Below are 24456 nucleotides of genomic sequence, written 5' to 3' on the forward strand. Positions count from 1 at the left end.
CTTTGAATTTCTTTAATTTCAGTTTCAGATTTAAATGCGAGTGCTGGGAAATCTTTAAGATTTGGAATCTCTTGGGTTTTCTCTGCAGGTTTAGGAGTTTGAAAACGCTTTTTATAAATCGGGCAACCACGGTAGGACGATACATGCTCCCCACGGCAAAAATAGCAGATGGGTTTTTCTTCACGTTTTAAAGAGCAAGTATTAGATCTGTGATTCTGGGAACATTTACAACATATTTCTTTTTTATAGCAATTCGCCTGTGAATGTCCATAGCTCTGACACTTGAAGCATTGAATTGGTCTTTTAGTTTTAGGTGCATATTTCTCAATAGTGATATTGAAGTTAAAAATATTATTTAAGTTGTAAATCGCTTCTCCTAATTTATTCCTTTCAAGTTCAATGAAGTATATGGGTATTTTTATAATATCACTTTCTATTCTCTTTGTGAACTGTTTAACTTTTAGTACTGGGAATTTTCTGAGTTTTAGATCTTCAAATATTGCAGTTTCTGAGATGCTTCTGGGTATATTTTTTAGAATGACTTTAATGTTAGTTTTGGAATAATGTTGATACGTATGGAATTCTATGCATGATTTCTTTAGAAATTCGATGGCGCTGTTGTAATCCTCTTCAGTGGAAGTATTTAAATAAACTTTTTTGGCTTTCATCTGGGTTTCATATTCGTTTTTTAGGATTTTAGTACTTAAGATTTTCTGTAGATCAATCCAATCTAATTCAACTTGCGTGATGACTATTGGTGGGATTTTTATTTCAGATTTATGATTAGTTTTAACTTCAGTAGTTTCATTATTTTCTTCATCATTTAAAGGTTCGAATCTGTTGTTCTATTTCTTCTTTTTCGCTAGGTTTTAGATTAGGTTTGCATGTTTTTGAGCGAATTGACCAATTTTGTTCTGAATTATTATCTGCTTCTGGAACTGTTAAATTGTTATAAACTTCTCTGATGGAGTCCACTAATTCTTCGTGTTCTTTCACATTTTCTGCGTAATCTTTCTCGTCCATCGATCCGGTGTCCATTAAGTTCGATTGTTCAATCATACGCTCTTGGGATTTATTTAGATTTCAGTTAGGGCTCCGTTTCTGAGTATTTGATATCTGGGATCTTTATCTAATTCAGTTCCGAGTCCTTGAAATAAGTTAGGGAAAATATGTTTATACTTTTCCACGGTGTCGCGAAAATCTTGGGTTTTTGGAGCCGCAGTGCTGGGGGAGCTACTTTTCTTTATTCTTTTAGGCTGCTGCAATTTAGTTTCTAAGCTGGAGGGTTTTAGAAAATCTTTAAATTTTAATTTTCCGCTATTCTTAGATGAGTTGGAATAATCTGAGTCGTGATCCATGTCGTTGTCGCTTTCATGCCTATTCCAAAAACGATCTGGTGGTTTTTTTGGCCGCCATGAGGAGAAAAAGCAAAAATACTTACAGAGCAAATCAGGATGCGTGCGTCGCCCAGCGAAGCTAACCTCTGAATGTCGAAATGCAGTAAAAAGAGCTCTAATGAGATATATTAAATCCTATTTGGAAAAAACTGTGGTTTTCATAATCTCATCACTATACAACGTATCACATTTAATAATTAAAAAGAGTTATGTGATACAAACGCCATATGTTTCAGTGTTAAAATAAACCAGATCGTCCGTACTCTTTCTTGCCGACATGTCGGTGACGCTCGCCCCGCCCACTGGGTTAGTCTATCTCTTATAAGGTCCATGGTGCAAAGTCTGCACTGTTTTTGAACCATAGGCACTCCGTAATTTTCAAATCATTGGCATTGGCATCTGCACAGTGATCAAGACTAGCGGCTCAAAACAGGGATGGCTGTGAACGGCTCCCTATGAGAAAATCTTTTGAACGAACTGCGCATGCGCCGCTTCTTTTTATCGCCAACAAATGATGGTAAACATATTGTAATTTCTCGCCAGCGTTTCGCGTTTCATTTGAATTAGCGTAGGTGTTATCAGTGAGATTAAACAACGATAATAAAAAAAAGTCATTTCAAATGTTTACGCCAGTAAATATTTTTTGCTCTTTTTCACACTATATATGCTATCATCGATAGAATTAAGAACTTTTAGTAATTAGGTCAAAATTAATTTTAACGTGTGAATTTCATACTCACAAATTTGAGTACAGATTTTCATCAGATGTCTGAAGGCAGTTACTATATTTCAGTACAGCAAATCCTGGAATATAAAAGAAAAAAAATTTAATTGAAGTCTATTCTTCAGCTTCATTCTAATTCCTATCGATACATCTCTCTAAAACAGTTTATTACAGAAGTTTCAGATGTAAAAGAAGTTCATAAAAGTATTAATCAATGAAATTATTTCCAATGGTCGGTGAAATTGGTTGCAGTTTCAGACACTGTTGCAGAAGTTTTCACATACAATTGCTGTTTATTGTGCAAGTAATATTGAAACTAACTAAAGTGTTTGCATAGATTTCTGCATCTTGGCGGAAAAAATGGAACATTAGTGGAAACAAATTATGTATATATTGATACTGTAAAATTTGGGAGGTTTCAAAGACCCAGCAGAAAATATGGTGGCATTGATATCAGTTGCATGTTTACTTTTCCAGACTATTATATCTGAAAAGTACGAAAAGCATTTCATCTACACCATCAGCTTCTTACAAAAATAACTGAGGCTCATCTCAGTTATTTTTGTAATATAGTATGTGTGTAAAAGATGCTGTAAATGTAATTTGCTGTACAAGGTAATAAACATGAGTGTCGTTAGGATTTCTAAATATATGTTTGAACAATTATGTACAAAACATTCCTTCAAATTCACTTGAAAGAAATGAAACGAAACTGAAAAAATTCAAGAATCAGTAAAAAGCAACTTTTTTTTTATATTTGGATGATATTTTCTTAATGCTATGTTTAAAATCACAATTTCTTAAACTGTTTGTTTTAAGTATACATTTATACTTCTTGCAGGGTTAAAGTGGCCCTAAATCAACATAATTTATTATATTATAAATAATGAAAATTGTACATTACTTATATAAAGAGAAACATAAAGTGACATAGTATGTTAAGTTAGGTTTGCAAAGGTAATTTAAATATTTTCATTGTGCAAGACTTGTATGCTTAAGAATTTTTCAATCTTGGTGTTATTTATCGTATAAAACATCACGATTCAAATAAAAGTACTATTTTGTGGTATAATTCCATTATAGGGGCCGTAGCAAATTGCAGCAAAAATATATGCGCAAAATCTAACGAAAGCGGCGATTTCACACCACGTAAATTTAAATAGTTCTATATTTGTAAGTCACCGCCCACACGATATATTGATTAGGGAAGCTGACTGCGATACAACAAGGCCTAGGCTCAAATTCCGGAGAAGGCATGGTTATAACTGCTGGTTCCTTCATAGATTTTTCCGCACACCCCTATTGGTTTATTATGTGCCTCCATAATAAAGTGACCACCACCTGGCCTTAGTTGTGGCCAAGGAGTTCATGACAGTTCATGATTGAATGATGGCTGCTAACAGCGATGGACGTACGAGCTCTGAGCTCCGTAATGTCAAAGCGAATTGTATCCTAAATACGGCGCCGCCAGCTGGCAATCAACCTTCTTCTCCACCACCTTTGATGATTCAAACTGAAATGGATATATCTACAACTACTCCACCTGCCTCTCCTTCAGCGCTAGAGCTATCCAAGAGTGCGATCCAGATTTACTCTCTAAAGAATCGGCACACGGACCTCATTTTCGACATCCAGCGATTACAGCGAACGGACACTCCGAATAAGGACCAGATGATCAAACAGTTACAGGATGAGGGTGAGAAAGTTTTATTTTCCCTACATACCCTATGTTCTAAACTCGGCATAAATTTATTCACCCTCCCTGCCACTGAAGAGGAATTCTTCAAAGAATGTAAAAAAACCTCTAAAACCCCTGATTCGGACTCCAACACTCAAAATTCTAACCCTAAAATCCAAAATACAAATCCACCCTCATCCTCAGCCAATCAAAATCCTCCAAAAGAAAATCCTAAAACTGACTCTAAAAAACGAACCAGACCAACTGATAACGAAGGATTTGTAGTTCCTCCAAAACATTTAATTGCCAAAAAAACACTTCCCAACACTAATAGTAATGAAACCATCACAACATCCAATTCTTTCACAAACATAAACTCTGATAACACTGAACACTCGACGCAGCAGCCGGCTGTCACTCAAACACCAAAAATTCAAGCACCACCTCCAATTTTCATAAAACCGCGAGCTGATTGGTTCTTTCTCCTCAATCAGCTTCGCCGACACGCACCAACTGTTCTTTCCAAACAAAACGTTGATTTCCTAAAACTCACAACTACTAACGAAACAGACTATAGAACAGTTGTTAGATTCCTCACAGACAATAATATTGAATTCAAATCTCACACACTCAAATCAGATAGACCACTTAAAGTGGTAATTAGGGGATTACCCTCAAATACACCGCTCAACGTTGTGCAGACTGCGGTTGAAGTGCTTGGCTTCAAAATCCACAAGATCTCTCAACTTAAGAAATGGAAGACAAAAATACCAATGCCTCTCTTTTATCTACAAATCTTCAACAGCCTCAAAGCTGAAGAAATCTATTCCATAACCGAGCTCCTTGGAACTGAGGTATCCATGGAACACTTCAAAGGTCAGAAAGGTCCCTCCCAATGCTGGCGTTGTCAGGGATTCTTTCATTCATCTGAAGTCTGCACATTACCAAGACGATGCGTCAGATGCGCTGGGCCGCATCAAGCCAAAGAATGTACTAAACCATTTGAAGAACCGAACAAATGTGCAAATTGTTCGGGAAACCATGCTGCTAACTGGCGTTCCTGCCCGAAGTTCCCAGGCTCCAAAAACAGACAACCTCCAAGGCCAAGCACCAAACCCAGTCAGACCGTTGACAACACTAACAAATTTAACCTACAACATAATACATTTCCAGTTCTGCCGGCTGCACACACTCCCAGTGCAAATAATACTCGCCCTGGAGTATCATACTCTGCTGCCCTTACGGGTATGCAACAAGCTGCACCCCAAATTCTTCCAAATTTATCGGTCCCCTTAGGAGCTAATTCGACGCTAAATTGCACCGAAATCCTATTGGCAATTATTCAAATCTCAAACCAACCTGGTATTGACCAGAGCAGACTTCTTTTGGCATTCAAAAACGCCTTACCGCAGCTCAGAGTGGCTCCATCTGGTGCTGACGCGGCTTACTATATCTTTGAGAGTTATATTACTCTCCAATTCTCTGATATCCCCAGTCAGTAAAATTCAATACTTTGAAAGGATTGAAAAACTTAAAACTATGCACCTGGAATGCTAATGGCATTCTATCCAAATTCCATGAGTTTCGAGACTATGTGGAAGAGAAAGATTTTGACATTATTTTTGTCCAAGAGACCAAACTCCAGCCAGGGAGAGCTCCCAAGCTTACAAATTATGCATTATATAAAAATGACAGACAAGCTTCTAATACTCGTGATGTTTATCATGGTGGCACATGTGTCTATATTAAAAATTCAATACCACACAAAAGAATTGACACTCCGAGTATGAGTAAACTCGAGGCAACAATCATCGAAATTTTCATTCAAAATTCGCCCTCCCTTGTAATGATCTCTGCCTATCTTCCACCAGGTGGAAATTTACCTGTGGTTGATTTTAACAAATTGCTCACCTTTTCCAACAATCTAATCATAGCTGGTGATTTAAATTGTCACCACCAGCATTGGCGTTGCCATAGATCAAACCCTGCTGGTCGTGGCCTTCTAAAATGGGCTCAGTGCGCCCAAATTAAAGTTATTGCGCCGGATTCCCCTACTAGATATGGTTCACGGGGTGCCCCTTCATTCATTGATTTGGCACTCTTTCGAAACATCCCTTTTGGATATCACGTGACTGTGGAAAACTGTTTATCCTCAGATCACAACCCCGTAATCATAGACCTTAATTGTACTATCTTTAATCAAAATTCTCCGGCACTCGTCTCTACAAACTGGGACAATTTTAGTTTCAAACTTAAAAATAAAAGTTTACCCTCCCTTGAAATTAAATCCAGCCAAGATATAGACTCGGCAGTTGATCACTTAACGACCATTTTAACAGATACTTATAAGGAAGTATCAAAACCCACCCTCAGACCCAATTTTCGTAAATTACCTCAAGAAATTAAACTCAAAATTAAAGAAAAGAATAAAGTACGGAGACTTTGGCAAAGAAATAGAAATCCTGGTTTAAAAATTCAACTCCGTGCTCTCCAAAATGAGATCAAGGCATCATGTGACCATTTCTTCCAATCACAATACACGAATTACATTCAGTCCCTAACGACCAATGATAACAGTCTTTGGCGCGCATCAGCCCGCCTACGCAAACACAAATCTAACATTCCGTCCTTAGCTACGGACGCAGTGGTGGCTCACACAGACGCTGAGAAATCCGAATTAATTGCGGATTCTCTTCAAACTCAATTTACACCACATAATGAAGGAATTTTTGCGAACAGCGCAAGTTCTTTCCCACAGGAAGTTGAACGTTTCCTCTCCTCGCCTTTTGCGAGAGAAATACAATATACATCCATGAGCGAGGTAAGTGAATACATTACCAAGCTCAAACCCAAAAAAGCCCCTGGTATGGACTCTATTTCTAATCGTATGATTAAAAATTTACCCACCCATTATCTATTTTTCTTAGTAATGCTTATAAATTTTATGATACAGCATTGCTATTTTCCTCAAAGCTGGAAACAAGCACTTATTGTGCCCATTCCAAAACCAGGCCAAAGCCTTTCTAACCCTCAAAATTATAGACCTATCAGCCTCCTATCCTCGTTATCCAAGATATACGAGTTTGTGTTACTTAAACGCCTGAATGATTTTCTCCGAAATCACAACGTTCTGATTGATGAACAATTTGGATTTCGAGCAAAACACTGCACCACGCACCAGCTGCTGAGGACAGTGGAGTTCATTCACGAAGGGTTTCGTAACAAAATGCTTACTGGCGCTTTATTTCTTGACATAGCCAAAGCATTTGATAGGACTTGGCATATAGGAATTATTATCAAGCTCATACGACTTGACGTTTCGGCCCATTTAATTCATATAATTAATTCGTACCTCACTAATAGATCTTTTTCTGTACGAGTTAATTCTATCATTTCGACACCCCGTCCTATACTAAGCGGCGTCCCCCAAGGGTCACTTTTAGGCCCAATTTTGTTCAACATTTTCATAAATGACATACCAAAATCACCAAGTATCACTCTTGCACTTTATGCAGATGATACGGCCATCCTAGCTCAACACAAACGCCTGGAAAACTTAGTCCAAAACATTCAGAGTTATCTCTCTAGCCTTGAGCACTGGCTCATCACTTGGAAAATAAAAATTAATGTTGCTAAATGTGCTGCTATGATATTCAAACGTAGCCCCCTCCCGTACCCTTCCATTAATATTAAATTCTTTGACGACTATGTTCCCTGGTCAAACTCTTACAAGTACCTAGGAGTTGTACTTGATTCAAAATTAACCTGGCGCCTTCACATTGAAAATGTTCTCAACAAAGCAAAAGGTGCCAGAGCCCAACTTTACCCATTTTTAGCTCGAAAGAGCAATCTGTCAATTAAAAACAAAATCCTTCTCTATACTTCCATACTAAGACCTGTCTTTATGTATGCATGTACAATCTGGGGTACTGCTGCAAAAACTCATGTGAAAAAACTTCAATCTTTTCAAAGTAAAACCTTACGTATGGCCCTAAACGCAGCTTGGTACGTCCGTACAGATGTGATTCATTCGGACCTTAATATTAAACCAGTTGATTACCTTATCAAAAAACATAGTCAAAATTTATTCCTCAAAATTGAACAGATTGATAACCGAGCACTTCAGCAGATGCCAGCCTATGATCCTACTATTCGCAGCTCACAGAAGAGACCAAGAGCCGTGATTGGCCGAGAGTTCGGCATCTACCCTCCATCTAAAAGGGCAAGACACGCCCTCTCAACATCAGTTCCAGCTCCCGCGCCATGAAGGAAGGAAGTCTCTTCAGCGAGCTGCCATATAATTGCTTATTACCATCTCTACCTGCAACCAAGATCTTCAAGCAAAGTTATCAATCTGTTTGCATAGAGTCACATCTCCCGCAGATTTTTTAAAATCTGCCTATGAATATTTTCAACGCGTTCATATTTATTATTTGCACTATCCTACACAAGCCACATGCCAATGAGCCTATTAATCTTAAAATCTTTCCTCTCCGCTTTCTGCTTTAGTGTTGTATTGTGTATTAAAAAATTTGATAAAAACCAAAAAAAAAAAGTATAAAATATTAAATACAAAAAAAAAAATTATAAAACCTAAAAACTTTTATAAAATATTTTGATTCTTAAGTTCTTTTTATCTCATCTCTATCCCTAAACTTTCTTGAGCCAGTGGCTCCCTCTAGTGTGCATCAGGTAATTCACTTATGCAAAATTTTTTCTCATTTCTGCTCGCTTTTAGTAACTCTGATGAGGAGGTAAATGGTTTTGAACCATAGGAACTCCGTAATTTTAAAATCATTGGCATTGTGGCCAAGCTGAAGGCCCGCTGTTGGGGGGGGGAAATATTTGTAAGTCGCCATTGGAATACTGGTTTATTTTTTTTTATTCTTTTTTGATTATGATATGGATCTAACAATTTGGGAATTGCCCAATGACAAAATGTCTGCAATATAATTTTTCCAAAGAAAAGACATCATTCATTATAGAATATTATGATCGAAAAACCACGAGATGAAATTATGCTTTAGCGGTAACTCAATAGCAAAATGGAGGTGCAGGAATGAACCTGTATTCTGAAGAAAGGATTAAGAAGTCAGATATTGGATCGAAGGAACAAAAATCCCCTTCCTTATAACTGATAGGCAGGCTCACCTATTTTTAGTATCAAGTGATGACATCTATTGAATTTTGTGAACTCCAACTGAAGATGAACCACAATACAACTGTAGACTGGAAGATATGCGTGAGGTGTGTGCCATAGCATTAATTTCTCAGCCTAAGTTGAAATTCGGCGGATGTGGAAAAAATTATGAAGCAGACAAAAGCCTTTTCAGTATAAACAAGAATAACATTGGACGTCTTCTTCTGCCACAATGGGTTTTTGGTGGATTGTGCAGAGAATCAAAAGAATGTTTTAGTCGCTATTCCAGATCGATCGGTGAAAACCTTATGGAACATCATAAAGGTTTGGTTTGGTTTATGTGATTAGAGCAAAGCCTCGAGGGCTATCTCCCTAAGGGAAGAGAGGCCTACGTGGAGGACTTTCTAAGGGAAACTGGCTTGTATACACGTTACACATAGAGAAAACCATTAAATTGTCCATACAGCCAGCCCGTTTGTGGGATTCAAACCTCAGACCGAACTACCAGTGTTCAGCGACTTTATCGCTCGGCCACTGATGTTCGAACATCATAAAGGAAAATGTCACAGAAGGAAGCATTATTTATACTGACTACTAGAAATCATATAAGTTGGATGAACTGCGATATGCCGGCATTGAACATTTTACTGTCAACCACAACTAGAATTTTGTGGACCCCGAAACGGGGACCATACGCAAACAATACAGCGACTGTGGGGCAGCGCTAAATGCCGTATGCCGTAATAAACACCATCGGGGCACATTTCAATTCTCATTTGTCCGAGTTTATGTATAGACATTTGCAAAAAAAAAATAGCTGAAATCTTTTTTTGCGATGTTGCAGGATCTTAAAAATTTTATGCCTCCCGTTTAATTTCACTTATTTTTAACCCTTTTTTTTTAATAAATTAAATTAACAAAAAAGTGTAATATATGAAGCTAACCTTCCATCAACTTAAATTAATAATCTTAGATAGTTAGTTACAATAATGCTTTCTTACAGTTACAATTAGCCGTTTGTTTATATTAAATTATAATAATAAAGTGTAAAGTATTAGTGAAAGTAAACTTTCATCTAAATTAAAATAATAATACTCTTAGATAGTTATTTTTTATTATTATGCTTTTCTTGAGTTAAGGTTACTATAATTATTTTGGCATCAACAATAGTTTTGGTGATTTTTTGCGGTCCCTATAACGGAATTGTACCGTATTTTTAAATGAAAATCTAGTTATTTAAGTCCTTTGTATCTATAAAAATACATACTGCAGTTATTTACTTAAGTCATAAGGCCCTTTTCAAAAGTTTATGTCTAATTTAAAATAATTAGTCAACTTAATCATATATGTAATTATTGTAAAATCGTGGTGTTTAAAATGCTTTTCGCTACTGAAAAAGAGTGTTTTTGTTATAACTTTATAGAATTAAAAATCCCTCAAAGTAGTATATTTATAGTTTAAAATGTTTGTTAATAAAAATTTATTTATTTACATGATGTTTCTAAGAGTGAAGTAAAAAAAAAAAAAAAAAAAAAAGATTTCTTGCTTATTTATATTCATGAAGGTATATTTCTAATACAAGTAATAATAACTTTTGAAAAATGTTTCATGATTCGGGTAAAATCTGGATATAAGGGCCTTTATAGCAGTCGAAAGAATGTCGTTTCTTTTCAAATTGTATGTGCTATGTTCAAATGCATGATTTATGTGAATTCAATCACAAATTTGATTCTGCTTTGATCTGAGTGTTTCATGATTTTTTGCTGTATTGAAGAAAATTTTTTGGAAATTAGTTAATGGCATTAAGGTTCTTTAAATTAGTGTGTTCAAGATTCGCCGTATATGAATCTATTCATGCACATTATGTTTCTGAGAATAAAATCAGAAAACTGTTATCCTCCTTATTTATAAATATGTTGGTAATTTCAAATGTAGGTAATAATGGAACTCTGATGTAAATAGAATTATTATAAAAAATGTTGTATGATTCTGACAAAATTTGAATGTAAAGGGTTTTTATATCATTTGACACAAGGCTGCGGTTATTCACTTAAATCAATTAGGCCCTTTTCAGATTGTATCTGCCATGTCCAAATGCATAATTGATGTGAATTTAATCACAAGTTTGATTCTAATATATGGAGTTTTTCTAATTTTGAAGAAAGTGTTTTGGATATTGACTAATAGCATTAATACTCTTTAAAATAATGTAGCTAGTATTTAATGTAGAGTTTATGTGAATCTATTCATGCATGTTGTTCCTGAAAATGACATCATTAAATACCTGTTTATTTATATTCATGAAAAAATATTTCAAACTTAGGTAATTATTTATTACTATTGTATGTAGAGCTAATATAAAGTGTTTTGCATTTGTGTTAGAAGTTGGATGTTTGAAGTTTTTGCTTTGAAAATTATTTCAAACCTTAAAAACTATGTCTTTAGTATTACAAAGTTTGCTTTATCTAAGTGTAATCGTATAACAACTTAGGATATATAATTTAGATCTTTTATGCTTGTTCTCAGCATTAAAAATCAAGTTATGGTTATATGCAAAAAAAAAAAAAAAAAAAAAAAAAAAAAGAGAATCTTTTCAAATTATATGTCTAACATTCAGATGTTTGATTTAAGTCAGTTTATTTGAAAATGAAACTGAAGAAATTTATTACTTGATACTATTATTAGTATGCGGTGTAGCTGAAAATCAAGTAAAAACATTTTATGATAAAATTTTTGTATCCGAAACTGCAAGATAATTTTCTTTTTTCCCTTTTTGTAATTTATTATGTACTTTTCTTTATACCATTCTATTAAAACTTGTTATTGAGTTCTTACATTTCCTTATTTTTCAAGTGTTAGAATACTATATGAAATTTTTCTGCGGTATAATTGATTTTTTAGTAAAATAAAAATTTATTTTTGATTTGTGCAATTTTCTTACTTTATGAAATCACAAAACTTGTTTAAGAACTACAAAACTCGTTTAAGAACATCTTATTACAAATAATGTTTAAACATTTAATACTTCTAAAATCTAAATTTATAGGTGATGAAAGTATAAATGAAGAAGTACGTCATACTCAATTAATCACACTACATAAGAGAAACATTTACGAAAGTCAGTAAACATGTATTGCCACTATTTCATTATTATTTTTTTTTAATTTGCATTTTTAAAATTCTCTAAAATGGGGCATAAATAATATAACAATAGAAATAAAATGACTGCATAATAGGTATATAAAGCGGTTGAAATCTGATGTAAGAAAGTTAATTTTACTATATTATGTAACAATGAATTTCAGTCATGAAGTTGGAAGGTTTGTTTAGAAGGAGATTCTGATATAACCCTAGAGCTTCTGTGGAAGTTTCTATTGTTGGTCGTGAGGCATTCCTCCTTAAGGCAGATATGTGTAAAATACTTTTCCATAATCCAAATAATCCTAATCCCTTAGTTCTCAGTGAAGGTATTCCTTCTGTTAAGTAGCTAGCACACATTTCATCATTCTCAATTAAACTAGCAAACCTCTTTAAATGTAATAGCTTTGATTCCCATAGAACATTTTAAAATTTAGGAAAATATTTTTTTGTAATCTACATGAGCATTAAAGTTATATATGAATGGAAAATACTCAAATAATTATTCCAAAACTAAATAAATATGATTATGGTTAAAAATTCTGAAATTTGTAGGGTTTTTTTTTTTTTTTTTTTTTTTTTTTTTTTTTAAGTTTGTTAAAGATGTCTTCAAATCAATCCATAATAAAATTATTACTTTCAGGTTAGGTTAACTACATATGGACTATCTGCCTAAGGGAAGGGATGCTTCCATGGATGACCTTTCTTAGGGAAACTAGAACCCAAAATATTTATTTTTATGACAGGAATTTCTCTTATTTTGTTCTCAGAAGCACTATCATAATATTCGAAAAATGTCTCTTCTGCCTAGTGATGGCTCAGAAGCTGAACGTGAATGTTTTCACGGAAAGAATTTTAATATTTAACTGTTCAGTTTTCATTGTTCGCAATGAACTCTGTCTAAATAGCAGATCTTTCATTTTCATCATTTAAAACAGTTATCATATGCGTGAAAAATATTATTTATATATAAAGTGAAAAAGGAACCACTCTCACATTCGAATTTTCCGATAATTGATAGAAACAACGCCAAGTGGCGCATAATAGCCAAATGTAGTAGCCCAATGATCATTTGAAAATAAATACATTTCACTATGTCCGTGAGCATGCGCATAACAGGCCTTCCGTAAGGAGCCGCTCACAGCCATCGCTGTTTTGGACCAAGGACCAAGGCGTTTGAATTACGGAGTACCTTTGCAATTAAATGCAATTACCTCCACATCTTCGTTCAGAAAATTGGAATGATTAAGAGAAAGCATTAGGTAAAGTTTGTGAAAGAAGCAGTTAATCAAAAATCAAGATTCGATGAGTCCTCTTGTTTGGACACAGGAGGAAAGAACAAGCATTGAACACAATGGAGGGTGTTTAGCCCCCCGTCGCGAGTCAACTGCTTGTTCTCAGATACAATAGGAGAGGCAGCCAGAACGCTGAGCGTGAATGGTTGCCATGGATACGAGTCAGCTGATGGAGAGAGGCGCGGAAAACCGGGCCTCGGGAAAGGTAAGGTAACTGTATTCAAGCTTTTAGCTAAGAGCCTTGGGATGGTCGGGGTGGGGGGACGAGGTCATTGACCGAAGAAGGCGAAAGAGTCGAAAAGCGATTGCTGTGGGAGAGAAAAAAGTAAGCTGGAAAGGAATAAGCTTTGAGTAGCGAAGAACCGAAGGGTGAAATTGTTGAAATGCAGCTTGTATTGCAGAAATGAAGCTTTAGCTAGATGAAAAAATGATTTAATAATTTTTGAGTAGCAGATGGTTATTAACATTTTGAGAAGTTAAAGTTATGTTAAAATTAAGGTAGTTTTTATTGAGGTTTTAGTTTTTTAATTAATGATTAAGATATTTAAAGAATTATATGTTATTGCATTACTACATTCTTCTGGCAGCAGAGGTCTTGGCAAAGGTGGGTATTAAATAAAAATAGCAGCACGGTGATGGTTTCGCGAAAAACTATGCCAGATTAGGTCTGGGGGGTAAGAATAGTTAATTGTAGCTGGGTTAGGCCCATGAAGTACTGATAGTTTAGCCAGATGAGGTTCCCCGATCAAGCAAACAAACCCTTTTAGGCCACCTAGGGAAGATGTTATAAGACCTGTCCATGACAGCCCTAGGTCTTTTAGCAGAACTAGGTTCTGCTGGGTTATAGGCTGGAATGTTATGCAAGACCGGGTTGCTAATCTGTTCAATTCTATTGAAAAATTTTGTCGAAATGTGCTTGAAATAAGCATCCAGGGGAAGAATTTTGAGGTCAGAATGTATACATACCAGTGAGCATTAGTTAGGATGCGAAGCGTGACGTTTTGGAAAACTTGAATCTTCTTAAGGTGGGAGTTAGCTGCTGTGGCCCAGATAGGTGCTGCGTAAGTCAGAATTGGCATGATGGTGGTTGAATAGAGGAGAAGCTTGTTACGGAGAGATAGGTGGCTGGTTCTGGATATTAATTGCATCAGTTGATTCCTAGTGGTTTTGGCTTTACTTATATGAAATATGGACGCCCCAGATTAGCTTCGCATCCAGATAAACTCCGAGATATTTGTAGTAGTCCACCCAAGGTACATTTTTATTGTAGAGCTTGAGTGGTTGGAGTTGGCTGTGAACATTCCTTTTTCTGGAAAAGAAAACGGTGGCAGCACTTTTTGCAACATTAATTTTGATCTTCCAGTCAACGAGCCAGGACTCTAAATCTGACAGGTATTGCTGGAGATGATGCAAAGTGTGGTGTAGAGTTGAGTGTTGTGAAATAATGGCAGTGTCGTCTGCATAAAGTGCAAGATCAACAGTGGGTAATTGTGGAATGTCGTTTACATACAGGTTAAAAAGATACGCGCTTATTATTCCTCCCTGAGGGACCCCAGCCAGGATAGGACGGGGGGAAGAGAGAGAATTTTTAACTTTAACACAAAAATGTCGATTATTTAGGTAGGAGTGCATTAGTCGCACAAAGTCAGCCGAAAGTCCAAGTCGCATGAGCTTGAATATTATGCCGATGTGCCAACACCTGTCGAATGCCTTTGCTACATCTAAATAAACAATAGCGGTTGGCATTCCATTGCGAGCACCCGTATGAATGATTTCCACTACTCTCAGTAGCTGGGCCTGAGTGGAGTGTTTAGCTCGAAAACCGAATTGTTGTGGGATAATTATATTTCGGTTTCGGCAGAAATCTTTCAGGTGTCTAAGCAATATAGTTTCGTAAAGTTTACTAAGAGAAGACAGGAGGCTGATCGGCCTGTAATTTTGAGGGACTTTTGGGTCCGAAGCAGGTTTTAGAATAGGAATTACGCAAGCATTTTTCCAGCTATTAGGATAATATTTTAGCCTAAGCATAGTATTAATCCCTGTTTTGAGCCGCTAGTGTGATCAAGTCATTGATTCGCGTCATGGACGCCAATAGTGATGGACGTGCGAGCTCTGAGCTCCGCAATGGAAATATGGAAACCCCGAATACGGCGCCGCCAGCAGGCAATCTCTCTAATTCGCAATCTCTTCAAGTGCTCACGGACATGGACACTCATTCAACTCCTCCAGCTTCTCCTTCAGCTCTAGAACTATCTAAAAGCGCTCTTCAAATCTATGCACTAAAGACCAGGCATACCGACCTATTATTCGATATCCAACGTCTTCAAAGATCGGATACTCCAAATAAAGACTTGATGATGAAACAACTTCAGGATGAGGGTGAGAAAATTTTATTTTCTTTACATTCACTATGCACCAAACTCAACATTAATCTTTTTACATTACCCGCAACTGAGGAAGAATTCATTAGAGAATTCCAAAAATCTACCACAATATCTGAACCTGAAGCCAAAAATCCTAAACCTAACTCACCCTCATCCTCTGACGACTCAGGCGAACGCAGTTCGCTAAAGCGGGCTCCCGCGCGGTTGCGCTATCCCGGGATAACCAGTGATGGCGATTTTCTATCTTGAGATTCTACAGAGCATAAAATATTCCTGTAACATAGAGAGAGTACAAAACATGTAGTGGAAAGAACAAAAGATGGGAAGATGGGCCAGAAACATGCCCGAGCATTACAGATAAAAAGAATCGTTGTGAGAAAAGTCGCCGAAGGATCAGTTGCCCGCCACAGAGCAGGCGCTACGCTGATTGGATCATAGCGGGTGCGACAGCTGTCAAAACCGCCCTACGCCCCCTCTTAGCTAGTCATATTAAAAAGCTTAGTCAAAATTTATTCCTCAAAATTGAACAGATTGATAACCGAGCACTTCAGCAGATTCCAGCATACGATCCTGCTATTCGCAGCTCACAGAAGAGACCAAGAGCCGTGATTGGCCGAGAGTTCGGCATCTACCCTCCATCTAAAAGGGCAAGACACGCCCTCTCAACATCAGTTCCAGCTCCCGCGCCACGAAGGAAGGACGTCTCTTCAGCGAGCTGCCATATAATTGCTTATTTCATCCTCTGCCACTATCAAGATCTTCAAACAAAGTTATCAATCTGTTTACTTAAGAATCACATCTCCCGCAGATATCAAATCTGCCTATGAATATTTTCATCGCGGTCTTAATAATTATTTGCACTTCCCAACACAAGCCACATGCCAATGAGCCTATTAATCGTAAAATCTTTCCTATCCGCTTTTTGCTTTAGTGTTTGTACTGTGTATAGAAAATTATAAAAAAAAAAAAAAAACCAAAAAAAGTATAAAATACAAAAGAAATTTTTTAAAACCTAAAAACTTATAAAAAAATTATGAAACTTAAGTTTTTATTTTCTCATCTCTATCCCTAAACTTTCTCGAGCCTGTGGCTCCCTCTAGTGTGCATCAAGTAAATCACTTATGCCAAATTTTTCTTATTTCTGCTCGCTTTTATTAATTCTGATGTGGAGGTAGATGGTTTTGAACCATAGGAACTCCGAAATTTTTAAATCATTGGCATTTTTAGCTAGTCATAGCGACCTGTCAACTGATAAGAAAATCTTGCTCTACAAATCAATGATTAGGCCGGTTCTTACGTATGCGTGTCCCGTATGGGGCCCATGCGCACTGACTAACAGAAAACATGTCCAAATTTTTCAATCTAAAATGCTTCGGCAAATTCTAAAAGCTCCGTGGTTTGTACGGAACGAAGAGATTCATAACGACCTCAAAATTATGCCCATTAATCGCTATATACAGCGACTTTCGGAAAAATTTTTCAAAAATATTCAACGTGTCGCAAATCCTGTGCTTCATATGCTACCCGTATACGATCCTGCAGTTGTTTCTTCCCGAAAAAGACCCAGAGCGGTACTTAATAGGGAATATTCGGCTCTGCCATTTAAACGGGCTAGATATGAGCACACTGATAACCACGTGAATAACTACCTCTCGTTCCTTAACCCCCCCCGCCTCTAAAGTTCTTTAGTGCACACGGCATTAACTCGAGGAACCTCCTTAGCGTTTCTTTAACAAGAAACATCACAGTCAGATAGGACTGATTTAACTTACTCTAATCTCTCAACTAAAATAAAACTGAAAAAGTTCTCTCTAAAACTGATAAAGATTCTTTAAACTTTAACTTCTCTCTTCCTCTAAGAAGGAACTTTCTTAGGCGCTTAACAGCGTCCTTTTTGGCTTTTAAATACCGCAATGAATAGCGGTCAAAAAATGAAACTTCTCCCTCCCAGCTGATCACTGACAGAACCACTTTTTCGACCTGTAAACAGGTTCCCCCTCCCCCCCACCTCGAAGAGCGCGCATCGGAATTCCCCTGCGTGTCCTTCATCTGACGTATGCAAAGAAAATGATTATCAAGGTTCAACCTCAGTGGAACGGTGCCTTGGTACACCAGGGTACCTGGGCCGAAGGCCCTACCCCATGTAGAATATATTTAGAAGTTTCGAATTGCTGCTTTTCATTAAGTTTATACATATTAGTCTAATCAAGTTTTTTTTTTTTTAACATTTTTAAGTATATTTAGAATTTTTTAATTTTTTTTGGTGGATTTTAGGGATTTTTTATATATTACCAGAAGGCCAGAAAGCTGTCGAGTGATGAGAAATCCTAGAAACAAAGATGTGAAACACAAGGCAGTGCCCAAAGTGATGCCAGCCCTTGGCAAATAAATATATACAAATTTATATACATACATGAGAGTACAATAACAATAATAAAATAAATATACATACTGAAGGTGTTGCTAAGAAGACAATAATTATATAAAGCAGAGAAACCATTACTATGCTATGCCATTACATGATCCATTCATTTAATATAGCCAAAGGCCTGTGTTTGTTGTCCAGATTGTATGGGTCGTACTCAGGTATCTTAATGGCAGGGTTTCCAATCTCTAACTGCCTGCTATGAAATCGTTTGGCAATTTTGTAGTATACAGATTTAAGCGGGCGCACGCCCAGTTCCTCATGAATTTTATTGTTCCTCACGTACCATGGTACATTGGCAATTTGCCTGAGAGTGGAATTTTGGGCAATTTGTAGCTTGCCCCGATACCTGTTACATGAGTACGCCCATACAGGACATGCATAGCATAGTAATGGACGCAAAATGGATTTATAAATGAGTAACTTGTTATCTATAGTCAAAACACTGTTTCGAGCAATTAAGGGGAAGAGTTGAGCTTTACGGGCTCGAAACTTATTAATAATATTTGTGATGTGTGGGTTCCATGACAGAGTTTTATTGAGGATCACCCCAAGATAAGGGACTTGCTGGGCCCAGGGGATGGAGCTGCCGTACATTACCAGGTTTTTTTTGAACTTCTTCTTCCTGGTAAACAGGATGGCTTGAGTTTTATCTATGTTGACCTTAATCTTCCATTGAGTGAGCCAAGTCTCCAGTGCATGTATGTAATTTTGTAGATGTTGTATAGCTGAACCAGCAAATGCACTTTGTGTGAGGATTGCTGTGTCGTCAGCATACATAGCCAGTGTTGTGTCCTGAGTTGTAGGGATATCGTTCACGTAAATATTAAAGTAGGTGGGCCCTAAAAGGGACCCCTGCGGGACCCCTGCCCTTATGGGGTGTAGATTAGAATTTGTTCCTGAGACGTGAACGACAAAGTTTCTACCTGTTAGGTAGGATTTAGTGATGTTTGTGATGTAATCTGGGAAGCCCAGATTGTGTATTTTGTAAACTAGTGCCTCCAGCCAGACCCGATCAAAGGCCTTGGCTATGTCAATAAACAGACCGCCAGTAACTCTCCTCTTGTGCAGACCATCCGATATAAGCTCCACTACCCTGTAGAGCTGGTTCGTGGTTCCCAAGCCTTTCCGGAAACCGAATTGGCTTGGGATTAAGATGTTGTGTTGCTCCAGGTGATGATTTATTCTTGTGAGAAGCATAACCTCGTAGACCTTGCTCATGGAGTAGAGCAGACTGATCGGCCGGTAAGCAGTGGGGTCGGATGCTGGTTTCCCCGGTTTCAGGATGGGTACAATTTTTGCCGTTTTCCAGGCCTGTGGGAAATGCTGTAATTGCATGATCCTGGTGAATAGCTTCGCCAGGATGAAGATGATCTTAAGTGGCATTTTCTTTAGCATATAATTGGTGACCCCATCCAAACCAGGGCTTTTCCGCTTCTTGAGTTTATTGACACAGTCAAGGACCTCCGAAGGCATAACCGGAGGGATGTTGTTTATGTTTGTATTTGTTGTAATATTGTTATGAAATGTGTAAACAATGTTTTCTGTTGGAATGTCATGAATGTTGTTCGTGCAAAACTGAGATTCCAGTTGCATTGCTAACAGTTCTGCTTTCTCAGTTTCGGTGTAATGAATCCTCGTGGGGCCTTTAAGGGGCGGAATTTTGTTGCAGCATTTTGTATACCTAGAAACAGCTTTCCACAGGGAGTTATCGTCCGTGGAAAGTGAGTTAAGGTAGCTGGTCCAGCGTTGTTGTCCTTGCACGCGTGTAAGAGACTTGACTGCATTGGCAAGGCGATTGAAAAGGGTTTTGTCTTCATGACATCTGGTTCTTTGGAAGAGCCTCCGCGCAGCATTTCTCCGTTTAATGAGTGCTTGAAGATCACAGCTTCTTGTATATGCCCTTCTATGAATTTCGACTTTTGCCTTTTCGTGAGCTTCTTTGATCTTTTCTGTGAGCTCCTGAATGAAACTATCAATGTCATCCCCAGTCTGTATCGTAGGGAGTGTATAATGTATGTTGTTGAGAGCTTTGGCAAAAATATGCCAGTCTGTTTTAAAGGCTCTTGTGTCTGCTGTGGTATACCTACTAATGTCCAGAATCATCTTAACCGGATTGTGATCCGATGACAGTTCATCCAGCACGGAAATATCCAGTGGAACACTGGTATTTCCGAGCAGGAAGAAGTCAAGGATCCCGGTGGACCTAGTGGTGTACCGTGTTGGGGTTTTCGGAGCTGCTATGTGTAATCCAGCCGAGTGGGCTAAGTTGAAAATTACACGTCCAATGTCGTTTGAATTATAGCAGTTCCACGCGCGGTGTCGTGCATTTAGGTCTCCTCCTAGGATAATGTGTTTACCTAGACTCAGTAATATTTGTAAATCAGCCAGGACTGCAGAAACAAGACGTCCTGGGGGAATGTAAGTGGAGACAAGAATGTATGTTGTGGAAGTGTTTGTTGTGAGTGAAATTGCAGAGGCCTCCACGACCGAAAGCTGCGGTACTGTGACTGGAAGATGTGGGATGCAGCGTTTAATCAGGAGCGCTGTTCCACCTCCTCTTGGGCGGGAGATTACCGGATCTCTGTTTGACCTATGGACAACATAGTTTGGTACATAGATAGGAATGGCTGGGCCAAGCTTGTGTTCTTGTAGGAACATAACGTCAGGAGTGTACTCATTTATAAAATCTCTTAGCTCATGAATTCTATGAGATAATCCATTTGCGTTCCATGTAATTATGTTTAGCACAGACTTCAAATTATACATTATTTGCAGTACTTATAGATCCAAAAAGTTCTTCAAATAGTTCAAATAGAATAAATAATTTATCTACAGTATTTTGAGTAGCCTGTAGTTCAGGCATTTTTTTCGTGATCCTACGTATAACAGTGACAAAAGAGATTCCATTGAACATATTGATAATATCCTTAATTAATTTAGACATTTCAAAAAGGCCAGACAGGCCCACATCGTTCGTGTTAACTGGCTTCTCAGATTTACTGGCCATTTGCACAGTATTTTCTTTTTTAGCTGCCTCAACCGTGCTCCGGGGAGTTTTCCCGCTTACAATATTAGCAAAGGAAATTCCGGGTTTTAAATGGCTTTCTTTAACAAGTACTTCTTTTTTGTTTTGCGATCTGGCACCCTGAAGAACTGGGAATTTAGGGCATCCGCGATAATTCGCAGGATGTCCTGCCTGCCCACAATTACAGCATTTAACATCAGCAATAAATTTGCTGGAACACTCCTCAGTTTTGTGGGTGCCAGCGCATTTAACACAGCGAGGTCTTAATTTACAATTTTCAGATGAGTGATGGAAGTGCTGGCAATTATGACATTGCACAACACTCCCATTCACTCTATAAGGTTGAATGCTTACATAAAAATTCAAGAACTTAGTAATATCATAAATTTTTTCGATTTCTGGGGTTCGTTCAACGTGAATTTGGAACAAGGGCATGGGGACTCTTGTCCTAATCCTGTGCATTTGTGCTACTTTTCGTACTTTATAACCCAAGTTGGTCAATTCTTCATGCACATCTTCCGGAGCACAATCGATTGGAAGGCCTCTAATGACCACTTTGAGTGGCCTATCAAATTTAGAAAGTATAATATAGTGATCTACTTTCTTTTCATCTAGAAATTTGGAGATTTTGCGATGGTCATCCTCAGTCTCCGGGAAGATTTTGAGGAAGTCCCCGTGCACCTTGCCCGCAAATTCACATTTAATATTATCCCGCAACACCTTCATAAATTCATTATACTTTATATCTGGCTTCACCATAATTGGTTTGGGTTTTGGAATTTTCGCGACAACACTTTCCATTACCACATCATCGATATCAACATCAGGTTTACTATTAGTATCCTGAGTACTCAATTTTTCAAATTTATTGGCCAGTGATTATCAAGGTTCAAGGAAACTTCACCTTTTATACTTCTAGTCAAAATTTTTCTGGCTGCCCTATCTAAATTATTCTGGCCCTTTTTCGGCGCAAAATTAAGACCTTCTGAGTTTTTTGCCTTTTTTTGACTCAGTGTGAAGGCACTTACTCCAAGTCATTCGGCTTATCAAAATTTTTACCTTATTTGACAATACCCTCTTTCGGACGATTAAACTTCCTTTGATGATGTGGAGGTAAAGGCGTAATTGCCTATGAACTCCGTAAACTGCTCTTCCTTGATCCTTGATCTACGCTGATTGGACGAAAGTAGAAAGTCCAAGTGCAAAGTCATGGCAAGCTGCGGGAGAAAAGGGGTGGAGTCAGGTAGCTCGAGAGGCTGTTATTAATAGCCAATCAGATGCTAGGAAAAGCTGGTACTTAATATTTAACTTAGTACAGAAATACAATAATTTAAAAGTAACACAAGATACATTAGATGCATCTAGACAGTCGGATGTTTGCCGTGTGAGCCAGAATTTACAATAAATACAAAATGCAACACAATACAAAATACAGAAATAGAGACAAGGACAATAACAGCCCGGACATAGTGAGTTTGGGCTATACCTATTTAGAGAGATTCAATTAAAGTCACAGGTATGCGAGTGCTACCATGTGTTACAAAATAATTTCGCAGTAAGCAGCGACAACATTTTAATTACTTTTAGCACATGTAAACATAAATATATATATAAATCCTTTTTTTTTTTCATATACACATATGCGTTTTCTGATCAGTTGATTTTCTTTCCATTTCTTTGTGCATATAATTTTTTAAACTTTTATATATATATATATATATATATAAGGATATAGAGTCAAATAGAAATACAACAGAGACAATTATCTGAGCACTGCAAGTGGTCTTCTACGGTAACGAGGGTGATGATAATTGTACAGCAGACGAGGAATTTTACAGTTGCCTGTACGTGGAATTCTTCGGAAAAATCTTTAAAAAAAAGATGTTTAATGAAATCGCTTATGGTGGGAATATTTAATTCCCTGTGTAAGGCCTCGTTACGTATAAACCACCGGCAGCGCGTAATTTGTCGTAGGTAGGTATTCTGGCTCACTTGCAATTTTTTCATCCGAGAGTCACATACAAAGCCCCATGCGGGACCTGCATATGTTAGGATTGGTCGTAACATGGATTTATAAAGGAGTAATTTATTTGCTAAAGATAAACCACTGTCCCGAGCAATTAAGGGGTTGAGTACACTTTTACGAGCTCGGTACTTTGTAATAACATGGTCAATGTGGGGCTTCCATGTAAGATGACTATCAAGAATAATACCTAGGTATCGGGCTTGCTTGGTCCAGTGAATCGTGGTGCTATTCATAACAATTTGCCAGGAGGCATCCATTTTAGTTTTATGGGTGAACAGAATAGCCTCAGATTTCTCGACATTTACCTTAATTTTCCAGTGCTGAAGCCAGGTTTCCAATGCATGAACGTGAGATTGGAGTGTTTGTACAACTGAACTAACAGATGCATTCTGGGCAAGGATTGCGGTGTCATCTGCGTACATTGCGAGTGTAGAGTCGTGCATGTGTGGAATGTCGTTCGTGTAAATGCTAAAAAGTAATGGTCCTAAAAGCGACCCTTGTGGGACGCCACTATAAATGGTTCGACTTGTGGAGAATGTGTTATTAACACGAACGACGAAATTTCTATCATGTAGATAGGAAGAGATGGTGTGTGTAATGTAGGCAGGGAAACCCTGCACTATGAGTTTTGTTATGAGGCCCTCCAGCCAAACCCTATCGAAAGCCTTAGCAACATCGAGAAATATGGCACCAGTAGTTAATCTATTCTGCAACCCATAGGAGATGAGTTCAGTAGCTCTGTATAATTGATGAGTGGTGGAATGAGATTTCCGAAATCCATGTTGCTGGGGAATGATGAGCTGTTTTTCTTCTACAAACTGGAAAAGTCTCTGCAGGATCACGTGTTCAGCGACTTTACTAAGTGCGGACAGCAAGCTGATTGGTCTGTAGCTAACCGCCGCTGTTGGATCTTTTCCTGCCTTTAGCAGTGGCGATATAATTGCCGTTTCCCATGCAGAGGGGAAATAGCCGTATCGCAGTATAAGATTTATGATACGGACTAATTTAAATACAGTAATGATGCCCATATTCTTTAACATCTTATTGGTAATTTTGTCCCGTCCGGGGCTTTTACGAGTTTTAAGTTTCACGATATGCATAAGAACTTCCGATGGGAGAACAGGAGGAATGTTGTATGTGTTGGGATTGGAATGGAAATTTGTGATAGTGTCAGTAACAAATTTTTCTGTAGGGGGGTGAGAAATGTTGTGTGTGTGAAAC

The 24456-nt window shown here is 37.6% G+C and overlaps 1 protein-coding gene across 2 annotated transcripts in view; it reads right to left on the minus strand.

Annotated features, from left to right (window-relative positions):
- Positions 1 to 24456, minus strand: part of LOC118183171 (alpha-tocopherol transfer protein-like) — a 168667-nt gene that overhangs the window by 67510 nt on the left and 76701 nt on the right. For both annotated transcript variants that reach the window (XM_085827273.1, XM_085827274.1), the window contains exon 5: positions 2138 to 2201. In XM_085827273.1, the coding sequence (XP_085683399.1) occupies positions 2187 to 2201 (15 nt within the window). In that variant the 3' untranslated portion in view covers positions 2138 to 2186. The remainder of the gene's footprint in view (positions 1 to 2137; positions 2202 to 24456) is intronic.

The sequence above is a fragment of the Stegodyphus dumicola genome, chromosome 11 (assembly GCF_044657685.1).
Source record: "Stegodyphus dumicola isolate Sdum_Otavi_A_Nest chromosome 11, ASM4465768v1".
Classification (NCBI taxonomy): Eukaryota; Metazoa; Arthropoda; class Arachnida; order Araneae; family Eresidae; genus Stegodyphus; species Stegodyphus dumicola.